Raw genomic sequence first — 16,743 nt, forward strand, 5'->3', positions numbered from 1 at the left:
GGAAGGGAGGGGTTGGGGGAGCAAACAATGTATGCATGAGGGGGAGAGGGGCACTAGAACTGGTTGTGATTACACAACTCATTTTAAAAATGATGTAACCTATAACCACCTCCCTGGGGGACGGACAACAGAAAAGTGGGTGAAGGGAGACATCAGACAGTGTAAGATATGACAAAAATCATAATAATTTATAAATTATCAAGGGTTCATGAGGGAGGTGAGGTGGGAAGGGAGGGAAAAATGAACTGATACCAAGGGCTCAGGTAGAAAGCAAATATTTTGAGAACGATGAGGACAATGAATGTACAAATGTGCTTGACACAATGGAGGGATGTATGGATTATGATAAGAGCTGTACGAGTCCCCAATAACATGATTTTAAAAAGAGGAAGAAATAAAAAAAATAAAACCGATGTAACCATGAAAAACAAAATAGGAAAAAATGCTCTAAAATGAATTGGGTAATGATTGTATACATCTCCTTGATATGATTGAACTGTTGAACTGAGTGATACAAGGATTATGAGTCAATAAAACTGAAAGAAAAAAGATGTTTACTTGTATAATAGTGATTATGCAAAGAAATTCAATTGTATGGATCATAACAAGCTATAGATAACATTGTGCAGAATGGAAGTTACAGAACACTGCATTGTGTCCCTGCAGAGAGCTGTCCGTAGACCTTTAAGAGGCTACTGTTTTCACAGAACAAAGGAATACTGAGTGATTTCAAATTAGGAGAGGTGTGTGTTCGGGTTACATCTTTGCACCAAATTTACTCAATCTGGATGCTGAGCAAATAATCTGAGAAGGATTATCTCATCAAGATGAGAGAAAGGCTCATCAAAACGGCTGGATATGCAATAACATAACTGGATGAAAATGAAGACTTGAAGCACTTACTGATGTTAGATCAATGACTACAGTACACACACACACACACACACACACACACAAGCACCAAACCCACTGCCATTGAACTGATACCTCATAACCACTCTAAAGAACAGGGTAGACATGCCCCTTGGTTTCCGAGACAAACGCTTTACTGGAGTAGAAAGCCCTGGCTTTCTCCTCAGGAGGGGCTGGTGGTTATAATTTTCAGGTTTTTCTGATTTTCTTCATAGCTAGTATAATCAAAATGTAAAACCGGTTCTACCACAGCCATAGACGTATGGAATTAACTGCCCTCGTTCTGTCTTTCTAGCGCTACTTCGGAATTCATCAAAATCCGAACAGCTATAGATGCAGCACGGACCATCGAAATCACTTAGAAAGTTGAAATAATTGCTCAGGGTGATTTAGAGACTGTAAACACAATGATCAAAAAGAAACACAGTTCTCCTGGCCCTCAGGAGGAAAAGATTCAGATAGAAATGTTTTCCTAATAAGCAGTGTGCTTAGGTTAGTATTATTACAAGAAAGACCAAAATTCCAATCGCCCTTGCTAAATTGCATGTCTGCTAACCTCAGCTATTTTGGGAATTTTCTTCTTTTTTTTCTTTGTAAGTAAAGCCATTTCTGAGCCACAGAAGAAATATGTACACTTCCCTGATGCCTGGAAACAAACCCTGATTTATCTAGCCCATCTTCTTACTTGAATTCTTTTGAAAATCAGTTGAATGAGTCATGCACCAAATTCTAAAACTACTTTCAAAGGAATTTAGTGTAAAACTGGGGTGATGGAAATAAAATGCAACTACTTTTAATAAAATGTTCTTTTTTGTCCTTCATGGATAATTTTCACAAAAACCCCATGTAAAGGTGTTTATAACTTTCCCAAACCCACTCCAGAGTCAGAGGCAAGAATCAGAGTTGGTCTGACACCCAGGTTTGAGCTTTGTTCAGGAAGCATGGGTGTTTAGACCATTGCTAGAGGTCTGAACCATGCCTGTCATTTTATTTATTTATTTTTCATACGTTCATTTTCTTATTGCTGAGGATGTGTGTCGCAAAACACACTCCAGTCCCGTCGTTTCGACTTAAGCAGTTCCTTGTACATGATGCAGCTAGTCTAGCCCTCCTTTTCTGAGTTATTCCTCACCCATTCACACGAACTTGCTCTTATCTAATCTTTCGAGTTCACGTCAACCGAATCCCCTCTACCCACAGACGTGGAGCTGATTCTGACTCATGGCAACGTCACAGTACAACCACTCCCGGGTTTCCAAGACTGTAAATCTTGATGGAAGCGGCCTGCCTCATCCTTCAGGTTTCAAACACTCCCTTTCCTATCGCAGCCCCCCAGGGACCCTGCCGTGCCACCAGGGCCCCTTTGAGCTCACACAGTGAGGTCTCCAAAGAGCACAATGCTCAGAGCAGATGTTCTTTTCTAGTTAAGCAAAAACTATGATCTAGCTTTAGAGGTTCCCTGGTGCTGCTCTGGGTTAGGCACTGCTAATGAAAATTCAAGCCCACCTGCCGCTCTGTGAGAGAAAGATGAGGCTTTCTGATCCAGTCTCAGGCACCAGAGAATAATAGTTCTACTCTGTCCTATAGAGTTATGGGTTTTGATTATTATTTGGTTTTAAGAAGACGTCAGGGGATACTTTTGATTACAGTTTTAAAGTTTATTTCAGGGCAGTCATTTTGGGGGATCATCCAGTCTCTGTGAATCTAGACCTGGGTCAGCAACTGCAGCTCTTGAGGGGAGCCCTAAGTGGCTCTCTCAGTGCATACATATAACATTGGAGTAAAATCTAAGTTTAAAAGGATATTATTCAGATAATAGTGATTTATTTCATTTGGTTGTAAAAATGTACTTATGGCTCTCAGATAATGTTTAAATTGTTCTGAGGGACAGGGTGGGCTCTTCTGCCTCAAAAGTTCACCAATCCCGGCTCTAGAACAGTGGTTCTCAACCTTCCTATACCTCATTGACCTTTAATACACTTCCTCATGTTGTGGTGACCCCTAACCATAAAATCATTTTCGTTGCTACTTCATACCTACAATTTTGCTACTGTTATGAATCGGGTGACCCCTGTGAAATGGCCATTCGACCCCCAAAGGGGTCAAAACTCACAGGTTGAGAACCACTGCTCTAGAACATAAGGATTTCATGAAAATTTTCTAATCTGTTCTGCAATTTCTCCCTTTGATCCGGTTCTTCTATAGAATCCTTGATCAAGTATGCAGTCATGGGTGTCAGGCACAATGCAGTTCTGATTTCCTGGCAAAGGAGGCAGGGACTCTTTCAGAATTACAAGAACTTGGGGAACCACCAAGGCAAGGACATAGTCCTACCAGAAATTAGGAAGTCTTAATTATAAGCATTTTCTTATATGTGTATAAGATTTTCATATATATGTATATATATACGGCTAAATTTCTATTAGGATCTGGGAACACTCGGATGCTGCTCTCCAGTCTGAGGTTAAAGGAAGGGTACCCAGAGCAAAATTTAAGAGCGCTAGTCAAGTAGTCATGGCCTGGGATCTGATGTGGCATTAACACAAGTGTCTTTAATATCTTGAATTTATCATGACCACATGAAACTTACATGAGCATGTGATGTCAAAAGATCTTCCAGATTTCTCCCAGCTAAACAAATTTATTCCATACTCATTCATTTGAAGAAGGAAACTGGAAAACACGAGTTTCCTGAGTTAGATGGAAGGATATTTCAGACACTTAAGTGTTCCGCTGAGCACGAACAACGTCCCAGAGATCTGAGTAGATGACGATGAGGTTTAAAGACGCAGGCAAGCAGAAGGAGCGGATATTCATTTCTTTTTGATTGAGCACCCTGTGTCCACTGACAAAATCAAACTGCAGTTACTCAGACCTAATTACTTAGTAGCTCCCCTCTTATTGCAACAAACACATCTGGCCGTATTTGTTGCTAACAAAACTTAAGTCCCCAAAAGAAAATTTCCTTTGGGGGAACTTGGATCCACCACTGACGGCCTGACAGGTTCTTTAAGACTTTCTTGATGAGACAGTGGTGAGCTAAACAATTGTGATTTTTTTCCCCCAGTGAAATGTTAGTATTTGGAAGATCTGCATAAGTTAGTGAGCTGATATTTTCCAAGCGAAGATGCAAAATCATACATGGGCAAAAGAACGGATCAAAGTACAAAACCGATGAACGGATGTTTAGACCAATGCATATTTCCTAATACAGACAACACTCCTGGTTTCAGATCTCACCTTCAAGCTCAGATTTCGGAAGCCACTGCCTACTGAGTTTGGGTGCAGTATCAAAGAAGAGGAGCTTCAATGCTCTGGAACAGCTATTAAGATACTTCTCTCTTTTCCAAAAACAGCCTGAATTTTCTTCATCTAAGACATAGTCCCCAAACTTATTTGGCCTACTGCCTCCTCTTCAGGAAAAAAAAAAAAATAGTGCCTCCCTGGCAATGAAAAACTTTTGTACTCTAGTTCATCGTCCCAGAAAAAATGTAGGTTTCTGCTCATGCAGCCATCCTCACTGGATCATTCCAGCACCCCCCATTTTGGGAAACAATGACCTAAGATATCAACCCAAACAGTATCTTACAAACAAACAACCTCACTGCCCTCCCGTCCATTACAACTCATAGTAACCCTATAGGATGGGGTAGAATTGTCCCTGTGGGTTTCTGAGACTGTAACTGTCTAAGGGAATAGAGAGTCTCATCTTTCTCCCTCAGAGCGAGTAGTGGTTTCGAACTGCTGAACTCATAGTAGCCCAGCCAATAACCCACTATGTCAAATATCTTGGGACATACTAAATGTAGAAACAGAGTTGAGAGTCTGTTAGATCTCTCAGGGGAGAGAGATACCTCGGTCCTTGGCTCCGCGCACGAAATAATCCATGCCAAAGCTTAGTTTGTGATCCAAGTGAGTTTTATGAGAGTTAGAAGTTTCAGGTTTACATAGGCACCCACAGGTCTCCTTACGAACGGTGCAGCCTGCCTGGAAACTGTTCACAAAGTCACACGGTCGACTCCGGGCTCTTGCCTTTTCAATTATTCTGCAGAGAGGTGTGGTGGACGACCCCTGATTGACTCCATTGGCTGAATTGAATTCACCTGGCCTAGGTGGTCCAATCCAGGTGCAGCACCCACCCACATGTACCTGGCGGGAAACCTGAACCTCTGAGCATGTGCAGTGTGCCACTCCTTTGTTTCCATAGGTTGGACCTCTGGGCATGTGTAATGGACGCCCCAGCACCTATGATAGACTACCTAACACTCCCCACTCAAGAGATATAGACCTAAATCTTTAGGGTACTGACTGGGGTGATGACATCTCTAGCTACTTCCTGCTGATAAAAGGGGCGAAGTGGGGTTTTGCATCCATACTCTTCCTGCTCTGTTAGAAGGGGTTGTCCATTCAGGGCCCAGGATGGATAAGGTCGAGGAGGTCCAGGAGATGGTAGTCCTGGAGCTGGCACACTTGGTTCAGATTCCTTGGTAACCAGAGAACTTCTGGAAAAACAAACAAACGGACAAACAGGTGAACAGTTTAAGTGAGACAAGGAGAAGATTGAGATGTAGCAGTGCCCTTGAAGTTAGGTTAGTGTCATAGGAAATCAATAGAAATCTCAGGACTAACAAGCATGAGTTTTTGGTTACTGTAAACACAGGAACAGGGTAAAGGCATTCAGTGGCCTAAAGGCTGTGGAGGGGTCTGAGGTAGAGTCATCTGTGTAGCCCTCATCTGTCCTGGAGTGGCAGTGAAATACCATCCTAAGACTGTCCAGTGGCTCACAGGAGTATCTGTCTGCATCCTCTGCCTTGGAGGGGTCCGATGGTGATGGTTTCCAGGGTTTCACCCGTGTATGGTGGATCCAAGCACTCTGTCCTGGAACTTTGACAGCAGTGGGTGTAGAGAGAATTACTGGCAAAGGTCCCTTCCAGACTGGCTGAAGCTGGGAATTAGGGGACCCATCCTTCCAAGTTTTTATAAGAACTAGATCTCCTGGCTAGCACAGGGTGGTAACTTTTCCTCTCCTTGGGTCTGAGTGAGCCCAAACTGATGGAATGCCTCCTGACACTGGGCTACTTGGGTGGCCCATTGCTTAATTAAAGCTACCTCAGAGTCTATAGCTGGCTCTAAGAAAGGCCGCCCTTATAAAACTTCATAGAGGTTCAAATACATAGGTTGCTGTGGGGCAATCCTAAGACGTAACAGAGCTACAGGTAGTGCATCTTTCCAGCTCATATGCGTTTCTTGTGTCAGCTTTCTAAGGGTTAACTTCAGGTGTTGATTAATTCTCTCTACCTGCCCCGAAGACTGAGGCCTCCTGGCACAGTGGAGATGATAGGTTATTCCCAAGTGTTGGGAGACTGCTTGAGTGATTTGGGAGATGAAAGCAGGCCCATTATCACTCTGCAGCGATTTGGGAAGCCCAAATTGAGGAATTATTTCCTGAAGCAGTTTTTTAGCCATTTCTTTAGCCTTCTCAGTGCGGGTGGGATACGCTCCAATCCACCCAGTAAAGGTGTCTATAAACACCAGAAGATACTTAAATCCCTGGAAAGCAGGAACCTGGGTAAAATCTATCTGTCAGTCTTCCCCAGGGTAGGATCCCTTGCGCTGGACAGGTTGAACAAGGTGACTTCTGAGTGCCCGTTGGGGGCTGTTGGCTTAGCCAATGGGAAGTTACTGACCTGATGGTTGAAGTTAAGTTGGCCCCACAGAACTGCTGAGTGAGCAGGGTCAAGGAGGGTCTATGGCTGAATGGCGTCCACGTAGAAGGCTTTCACGACTTTCCACTGTAACCTTTGTGGTAAGAGGAACATGTTGTCTTTCTCACACCATCCATCAGGTCGAAGGCAGAATTCCTGAATCTTTGCTTGTTCCACTTCTGGTGAGTAATCTGGAAGAGGGTTTTGGGGAATTGGACATTTATGGAAGCTGAGGGACAGGTGCCCAACACTGTCTGTCTGGCGGCCTTATCAGCGGCTCAATTGCCCACAGCAACTTCCGAGTCCCCCTTTTGGTGCCCTTGGCAGTGCCCTATTGCCACTGCAGCTGGTTTTGGACAGCTTCCAAGAGTGCCTTGATCTGGCTCCCATACTTCATGGGGCTTCCCTGAGTGGTAAGATATCCTCGTTCCTGCCAGATAGAAGAGTGGGCGTGGAGGACCAGAAACCCATAATTGGAGTCAGTAAACAGTTCAAGACCCCGGGTTAAGGCTATGAGTTCAGCCAGCTGGGCTGACGTTCCTGGGGGCAGGGGATTGGCTTCAATGACTTGGTCGAGGGAGACAGTGGCATAAGCTGCCTTGCACACTCCCTCAATCACAAAGCTGCTCCCATCTGGGAAACACACACAGTCTGCAACTGCCAGCGATTGGTCTTTGAGGTCTGGTCATGGCAGGTTATTAGTAGCTGAAAGCAGGAATAAAGGGGTATAGTGCCTTCCCCTGAATCAGGGAGCAGTGTGGCTGGATTGAGTGTGCTACAAGTCTGGATAGTGACATCAGGGTTTTCTATAAGAAGAACCTGGTACTTCAATAGGCGGCTATCAAAGTCAGTTACAGCCGTTAGCTTGTAGCACTTGGGAGATCCTATGATTAGTTAGGACCGCTAAAGTTCCTCCTATGGTGATCTTTACTGTCTCTTCGACTAAGAGGGCCACGGCAGCTATTGCTTATAGACAAGGTGGCCAGCCTGCTGAGGTAGGAACTAACCTCTTTGATAGGTAGGACACTGGCTGAGGCTGAGGTCCTAGCTTCTGGACCAGCACCCCCAGAGCTACCCCCTTTCTCTCATGAGCATACAGGAAAAACTTCTTTGCAGGGTCTGAGAGACCCGGTGCTAGAGCTTGAAGCAGAAGAGTCTTAAGCTGGTTTACTGCTTCCACAAAAGGAAAAATGCTCTAACATACAGGATCTCTGCCCATTTCCCCATCGTTCCACAAAAATGTTCTAGCTGGTTCAGGGTTGGAAGGGAAAGTGTACCATCTTCTGTTTGCCAAGCCTCTCTATATCAAATCTATCCCAACTGGACAGGATACATCTGAGGGGGCAGTTCCTGGGTATCAAGCTGGTGAGTCCCACCTAGAAAACGCAAAACAAGGAGGCTATTGAGAGCTTGAGGCCTCAAGGTCAGTAACCGCAGCTGCAGCGCACACCTCTGGAGTGCCATGAATAGGAGGCCTCAGGCAGGTGCCCCCACCCAAGGGAAGGGGTCAAAGACCAGTTGTTGCAGCCAACATTAGGTCCGACCGTTTTCTGAACCACAAGCTAGGAGGGCCACTGCTTAGTGTGGCCCCAGGGCCTTCAAAACGCCTGCTGGCAGGAGCAAACTCTTAAATTTCTGAAGGGAAGGGATGTCTATCTGGCAGCTCAGGGAACCTTTAGGGAAATTGGAATTTCTGGCTGGAACATCGTGGCGATGGAGCTGTATTAAGAGTTGTCCCCAAAAGTGCCGGAGGCAGCATCACTGAAAGGCGAAAGTTAACAGTTACTCAGGCTTGGCTTCCGAATGCCTTTGACCTAGGCCTGGGCAACGGAAAACCAGCCGGTAGCAAGGAACAAGCCCACACTAGTAGCAACTGAAGCAGCTTGTTTGAAAAACCAGGAGAAAGGTAAAGGGAATGGAGGAGAAAAGAGAAACATTCAGCTCCCAGGACTAGAGAAAGGGCTAACTCCTGGGCTCTAAGCAACCAGGTACGTAGGCACTGCCCGTCCACGTGTTTGGAGTGGCGGGCGCCATGTTGGCCAGGGTCACACGCTCCATTGCCCTGAAGCCAAATTTGTGGACCAGTGGGTGGTGCCATGCTGCCAGGGAACGGAGACTCACGTGGTTGGGGAAATGGCGGCCATAGCTTGTGGTCTAGGTGAAAGCCGCCATGGGGCCAGCCACCGAAGCCAGAGTCCTGCAGAAACCAGCAGGGTTTACACAGGCACACCCAGCCATCCAGCTGGCCAGGGCACAAAGCAGACCACTGAGACTGGAAAAGACTTTGGGAATCGCAATCCTCCCACCCTGCAGGCAACAGCGTCCCAGGCCCCTCCCAGAAATGCAGCCTAGGGAAGGCAGGCAAGTTCCCAGGAAGGCAGGCACAGAGGCAGGTGGAAAATCCTGTACACCAGCAAGAATAGGTGAAAAGACGGACACAAAAGGATGGGGCTGCGATAATACATTACAAGTGTTCCCATGAGTTGGTTTGGGAAGCCATCCGCCTCCAAGGTGTTGCCAGAGTTCAGCCTGGCTTTCTTTCCAGCTACGCTTCGTCTCCCAAGGGTGGTGAGATGAAAAAAAGTCCTGAAGGTGCCCCAAACCCTTGAGACCAGGATGTCAGGGCCTGCTCCTGGAGCCGGCTTACCTTATATATCCGAGTCATGGAATCACTTATGTTAGATTTCTCAGAGGAGAGAGATACCTCAGTCCTTGGCTCCATGCAAGAAAGAATTCACGCTGAAGCCTGGTTTGTGATCCAAGGGAGTTTTATGAGAGAAGTTTCAGGTTCACATAGGCACCCACAGGGCTCCTCGTGAACACGCAGCCTGCCTGGAAACTGCTTGCAAAGTCACGCGGTGGACTCTGGGCTCCTGCCCTTTCAATGATTCCGCGGGGAGGCGTTGTGGACGACCCCTGGTCGACCCCATTGACTGAAGTGAATTCCCTGGCCTACGTGGCCAATCCAGGTGCAGCACCCACCCACGTGTACCTGGCGGGAAACCTGAACCTCTGAGCATGTGCAGTGTGCCACTCCTTTGTTTCCGTAGCTCGGACCTCTGGGCGTGCGTAATGGACGCCCCAGCGCCCATGCTAGACTACCTAACAAATCCAGCTGTCTTCTATTAATTAGATATTAGAGTAAGGTGACCAGATGTTAACATTGGTAAAGTGAGACACCAGCGGGACCCCATTGATAAAACTCATATCCTGGTGAAATAGCCACATGGCAGCCCAAAACCATATACCCTAGCTTGTCGTGCATTCTTTAAAAAAATCGGGACTTTTTAAAAACACCGCAAGACACGGGAAAAATTGTTAAAAATCAGGACTGTCATGCAAAAAACGGGACGTCTGGTCACCTTATATTAGAGAGACCTGCAAACATGCCCAATAATACCCTTTCCTAGCTGATTGAAATTTAATTTTTGCATTAAGATCTGACTTGTGTTTTGGAAATTTAACTTTTGCCTTAAAAGGTGCTGTATATTACTCCGCAATGGGCCTTTTGTCATTCTAAACAAATTCGTGTTTTAACGTGTTTGCCTACATTTCTAATGTCTTAAAGACCAGCCATATAACAAGGGTCTCCGGCTTTCTCTTTGATCAGAAGGGACTCCTCGGAACAACGACAAGGAACCCGCTCTTAAATTGATTCCCCAGTAGGTACAGAGTTCAGCAGCGGAGGCCTGATTCTCGAGGTTTTCTGTGCTCAGGTAGAAAATACACAAGCAGCTGCGGCGACTCGTTCTGCAAAGCGGAAAGAGCTTTCTCTAAATCACGGTAGCAACTGAAGGCCCGCATGCCAGGGGGAAACCTAAGCAGGAAGGGGCAGCATCGGCTTCCACATACTTTTCCCCCCTGAGAAAGCTGATTTTGCCCACAAGCCATCTCTCCCAAAGTTCTTCGAATGGCGCCCGTGATCTTGTGTTGTTATCTGGAATACTTCATATGTACCTGATTATCCAGTCATACCAGAATACGGCTATACGAGCAAATATTGGTACTGTCTTTCAACAGAGAAATATGTGAGGCATTTGCATGTTGTTTGTAAAAGAGACCAATGCTTCCTAAGAATGCACCTTTTAAATTATACCCAGACTATGAAACAGCCAGTTTGGGTCTCCAGGGCACAAAACACAAACCGTGTAGCATTCCATCAACGGTGTATGTACACTGCGATCAAACCTGCATGTTGTTCTGTAGAGCCAGGGGCTGTGACAAGAGGGCGTTTGGTTCCAAACACAGTATTCCAGGTAGAACAAAGACAAATACCACCCCTGGGGGAGCGGGGGGAGGAAGGGTGGGAGACCGCTCGGGAGGAATGACATTTTACTGCTGCGGCCCTGAAGGAAAGCCCAGGGCCCGTCTTTGTGGCCCTTTATTCTACACAGGAACGCTCAGTGAGCGAGGCAATGGTTCAGCAGACAGGTTTGGCTGCATTTTTTAAGAGCTGTCTAAGTTACAGCTTTTGCATGTGCTTCAAGTCTTTCATATGTGGGATACACAGATGGCCACGAGCAATTTATTTCTATCTTGTCACAGAACATGTGTGGCACATAGAGGGGGCCTCCCCTCATCCTTACAAGATACTCTATCACATAGAGCTCTCTCAGGGACAACCAGCTCCCTTTACCTGCCGATCAAACACACCCTCTTGAGCCAAGCAATTTAGTTTTTCTCATGCTGAAACTCTCCATACTTGCATTCTAATTGTAACGATTTCATTGTATGCTCACATCTTTTTCCTCTGAATACATTTGATTAAAAAAAATGTGTGTGTGTGTGGGGGGCTGTTAAAGAGCAAGTTAGTGTTCCATTCCACAGTTCCTACTGGAGATTAGAAACACTTTCTTATGTCTGCCCTCGGAAGAAATGCCTGGCAACCTACTTTAAAACCATCAGCTTTGGACACGTTTTGGGCATACGGTGTCACTCCTAAGCTAACGGGGCATCACCAGGAATCAGAAGCCACTCCACAACCATTTCATTACTTTAAATAATTCAGGTGGTGACATAGCTTTCAGTGTAGCTAGTGTGCAGTCTACACACCACCATGCTCTAAACCAGAGATTCCTACCAACCACCCGGACAACCTGGAGTTGCTCAGAATACACCGCCATTCGTGTGTGGAGAGGGCCGCTGCGGGTGGGGAAGTTTGCCCTTGACTATTAGCCTAAAGGTTGATTTGAACCCACTCTGAGGCCCCGGAAGAAAGAACTGGAGGTCTGCTTCCCTCAGACCACAGCCTCGACAGCCCGTGGGGCAGTTTTCATCTAGCACACAGGGTGCTCACGCGTGGGACAGGCTCCGTGAGAATGGGCTTCTTGTTTTATGGTGTAGAGCCCATCCCGATGCGTAACTGTTGTACATAGAACGCTCACCATCTCAAGTGGGTGGAAGCAACGGTTCAGAACCACTACCCTGAACAAAGAAGCCAAGAGAGGGATTTAGAACAGCTCTTACTTGAAAGCAAACATGCTGAAAAGGTCCACGAGAATGAGCCAGGGAGGACGGCCTACTCCCTGGACTCCCAGAGCCACGTGCTAGACGCTCTGTGGTGTTGAATCTTTGGCCTCAGTTTACTCTAAAGAGGTCAGCCTTTGAAATCAAAAGGAGCAGAGGAAATGACAAAACTTATTTTCCTGCAATCTGCAAAAAAAAAACAAACAAACAATAAAAAAACCCGACAAGGCAGGTTTTGAGTTAGAAGGTCGGGGGAAGAGTTTGGAACTCACAGCAACAAGCTCCGTGGTCATACTGACGTAACCATCCTGTGAGTCAGGAGGCTCTAGTCTGCTGTGTGAGCCAATGCATAACACTTCTGCTAAATTACCACTTCGAAGTTACACTCACTCGGGGCATGGTGTATAAATGAGAAACGCTCACTTCCACGATGATTCGAGCTCCCAAGAACCCTGTAAGACAGAATGGCTGCTTAGGGTTTCCAAGGCTGTCAATTGTAGACTGCCTCATCTCTCTCCTGTGGAGCAGCTGGTGGGTTAGAACTACTGTGCTTTCGGTTAGTAGCCCAGTGCTTCACCCAGACACCCGTGTATAAACTAAATCACAAAACCAAACGCGTGGCCATCAAGTAGAGTCCAACTCACAGTGACCTTATGGGACAAGGTTTCTGAGGCTGTAAATCTTTATGGGAGCAGAAAGCCTCGTCTTTCTCCTGCACAGCAGATGGTTTCTAATTCCTGACCTTGCATAACCCAGGACACCGCCAGGGGTCCTGGTATATAAACTCAAACATACGCAATTCATTCTGGCCCACGTTGATCTTTCTCCTAACTTCTATACTCATTCTCCAGTCTGTCTCCCCACTTTTGTGTCAGTTAAAATATACATATAAAAAGTGAAATACAGGTTTCAAATACACAAGCCAATGAGTTTGAGAATTGTAAACAATCACATGACAACAGCCCTTAAAAAGACAGAGCATGGTCATCCCATCTGCCCAACCTGTACTGCCCTGCCACCTCTTCACTGCCTTCCATCTGCCCTTTACAACTCTACTGAAGCTTTTTACTCCCTTTTAAAACAGATCCAATTTTACTCACATTCCTCCATCTATATGAATGCCACTTTTAATGCTTAGCCTTCACCATCTCCCATTGAACAAATGCAGTGGAATACTCATGCTGTTGTTTAGGGTGCTACCCAGTCAGTTCCAACCCATAGCGACCCTATGCACAACAGACACGCTGCCCATTGCTGCAGCATCCTCGCAGTGGTTCCCATGCTTGACCTCCACTGTTGTCAGTCCATCTCGTCGAGGGCCTTCCTCTTTTATGCCACTCCTCTACTGTACCAAGTGTGATGTCCTCCAGGACTGGTCTCACCAAAGAACATGACCAGAGTGAAGTCGTCATCCTTTGCCCCAAGGAACACTTTGGCCATACTTCTTCCAAGACACATTTGTGTGTCCTTTCGCCAGTCCATAGCACTTTCAATATTCTTCTACAGCACCAAAGATTCAAACACATATCATTTTCTCTTCCTTATTCAATGTCTAACTTGCACATGCATGAGGGCATTGAAAATACTACGGCTTGGGTCAAGTGCACCTTAGTCCTCAAAGTAACCTCCCTGTATTTCAACATTCCAATGATGTATTGTGTAGATTTGCCTAATGTAACGTTGTCTTTTGATCTCTTGACTGCTGCTTCCCTGAGCATTGATTGTGGGTCTAAGCAAGATGCAGTCTTTGACTTCAATCTTTTCTCCATTTATCATGATGCTATTACTTATTGGTCCAGTTTTGAGGATTTTGGTCTTATTGACAGAGTTGAAATTTATACCAAAGGCTGCAAGCACATATCTGAATCAGCAAATGGTTCAAGTTTTATTGAGTGTGCAATGGTATGGATCATAACAAGCCATAGATAATATTGTGACGAATGGAAATCACCAAAAACTACACAACCCTGTGGATTAACAAAAAAATACCGATTGCTTTAAAACGAGAAAAGGTGTGTGTTTGCGTTCCATCCTTGTACCATATGTATATGCAATCTACATGATGGTCAAATAATCTGAGAAGTATTATCTCTAGAAAAATGTTGTATCAGATAGAGGCCTCAAACATTTGGATATCCACAGAACACAATTTTGCTTTCTGAAATAGGTCATGAGGCACTTACTGATGAATAAAGGCTCCAGTAAATGAAACAAGAACCAAACTCACTGCCACTGAATTGATTCCTAGTAGTGACCCTACAGAATAAGGTAGAACTGCCCCTGTGGGTTTCCCAGACTGTAACTCTTTACCATTGATTTCGTCGTTACCTATTGGGCTAGTTGTGAGGATTTGGGTTCTTTGAGTTGTAATCCACATTGAAGGTTCCAATTCTTGATGTTCTTCAGTAAGTACTTCAAGTCCTTTCATCAAACCAGGTTGTCATCTGTATGTTGTAGCTTGTTACTAAGCCTTCCTCCAGTCCTGATGCCATTCTTCTTCATAGAAATCAGCTTCTCTGATTAGCTCAGCATACAGATTAAGTGTGGTGTGAGGATACAACCCTGCTGCACTTTTCCTGACTTTAAACCATGAAGCATTCCCTTGTTCTGTTCTTACAAACTGCCTCTTGATTGATGTTCAAGTTGCTCATGAGCACAATGAAGTGTTCTGGAATTCACACTCTTCTCAAGGCCATCCATGGTGTTATATGATCTGCATAGTCCAATGCCTTGGTTCTGCCAATAAAACACAAGCAAATACATCTTCCTGGTATTCTCTTCTTTTAGGCAAGATCCATCTGACATAAATCATTGATACTTTGTTCCATGTCCTCTGCTGATTCCAGCCTGAACCCTGTCAATGTACTACAGCTGCAACCATGGTTAGATAATCTTAAGCAAAATTATTGTATAATTTGAGCATTCTGTTGGGTCACTTTCTTTGGAATGGGTACAAATCTGGATCTCTTCCAGTCAGTTGGCCAAGTAGCTGTCTTCTAAATTTCCTGGCATAGGCAAGTGAGTGCTACCAGCGCTTCATCAGCCTGCTGAAACATTTCATTTGGTATCCCACCAATTGCTGGAGCCTTGTTTGTGGCCTCACTTTCACCCAATATGTTATCCTTGAGTAGCCAGTGGAGCTTTTTAATATCATAAATCAAATCAGCTCACACTCCCTTGCTTAAAAGCCACCAATGGTTTATGCCATCACACTTGCGCCGGCTCTCCTCCTCTGGCCATCTCTCTGGCTGCTTTCCCGCTACTTCCCATCCTGGGCTGGCACTAGTCTTTCTGTTCCTCCAACAGACCGTCTGTTCTCACCCCGGGGATTCTAATGAATTATTGTTGGCTCTTCCCATTGGTTTTCTATGACCGGCTAAAATGTAGTTGTCCACGCCTCCAGGTGAAATCGTCTTTACAGAGCCCCCCTTTGACCACACAATCTCAAGCATCCCTCCAACACAGATCCTACTTGAATTCTCTATATCGCTTCTAACCCGGGTGTGCAGCTTAATTATCCATGTGCTGGCGGTTTGTCTCTTCTCACAAGAACATCACCTTCAAGACTGTGGGATTTGTGTACCGTGTTCACTGCTATACCTCTTGCTCCTACCACTGTGCCCAGCTCATACCGAGTAGACACTCAAGAAAAATTTGCTAAATAAATATGCTAATATATAGATAGAGCAATACAGGTGCTTATACTGATGATGAAATTATTCTTGTCCCAAAAACATGATCACCCAAAAAAGAGAATAATAAAGTTACTCCTAGTCATCTAACAAGACAGATTCTTTATAAGAAAGAAAAGGATGGGGGGGAAAGGGGCAGTTTTAATTAGGGACAAAAGAATGTAAGACACAGAGTAATGACACAAATTAAGTCAAAGTTTAATTCACACAAAGTTTTAATCAGGTTAACGAAAATATCAAAAATTTGAGTTAGTGTTTGGCAGCATCAATTTTTGTTGCAAATAATACAGTATTTGGCGTTTCCATTGTTAATACAAGCTATGCTGCAGAAAGAGCAATCGCATTAAATCTTAATTCATCAGGGTCACGTTCCATAAACTTCTTGCAAACTTGTATGGCGTCCTGTAGAGGGGAGGGGGAGAAAAAGCACAATTCTTTTAGTTTATCCACATGTATTTACTTACAAATGCTAAGCATTTAATGTTTTTCTAATTCATACTAATTTCATACTGTGCACTTGTTTTTCCGGATGAAAAATAACCACTACCAGAAGAATGAACAGTTGGCAATTTGTTAGCTTATTAATAAAAAAGTATATAACACAGAAGTGTCCTTTCTTAGACGGTCCCATTTTTAACCTGAAAATGATGTACTTTGTTGATTGTCCCCGTCACCGCCTCCCCAACTGCCCCCATGTTTTAAGGCTTCAAAAAGTACGGTCATCTTAACAACTACCAGTCTCCTGGATTCAGTGAGACCTGGCACGTGCTGGGCCACCCCCAAGATTCGGCCTTTTCCACATTGGATGCCTGTTCACCCTTTGGCTCTGAAAATTTCCTCTCGAGCTGCTGGAGAAGTACATTAATTCACTTTCCGTCTGGGACCGTCTAAGGAGAACAGGGACAAGGAAACACAGACGCATCAGTTTGTTCATGGAAGAATTTCATTCTCTTTAATTCTATGTTTCC

The 16,743-nt window shown here is 45.0% G+C and overlaps 1 protein-coding gene across 2 annotated transcripts in view; it reads right to left on the reverse strand.

The window, feature by feature from the left end:
* Positions 1–15,966: 15,966 nt before the first annotated feature.
* Positions 15,967–16,743, reverse strand: part of UCHL3 (ubiquitin C-terminal hydrolase L3) — a 46,997-nt gene continuing 46,220 nt past the window's right edge. For both annotated transcript variants that reach the window (XM_075562971.1, XM_075562972.1), the window contains one exon: positions 15,967–16,177. In XM_075562971.1, the coding sequence (XP_075419086.1) occupies positions 16,094–16,177 (84 nt within the window). In that variant the 3' untranslated portion in view covers positions 15,967–16,093. The remainder of the gene's footprint in view (positions 16,178–16,743) is intronic.

The sequence above is a fragment of the Tenrec ecaudatus genome, chromosome 11 (genome assembly GCF_050624435.1).
Source record: "Tenrec ecaudatus isolate mTenEca1 chromosome 11, mTenEca1.hap1, whole genome shotgun sequence".
Classification (NCBI taxonomy): domain Eukaryota; kingdom Metazoa; phylum Chordata; class Mammalia; order Afrosoricida; family Tenrecidae; genus Tenrec; species Tenrec ecaudatus.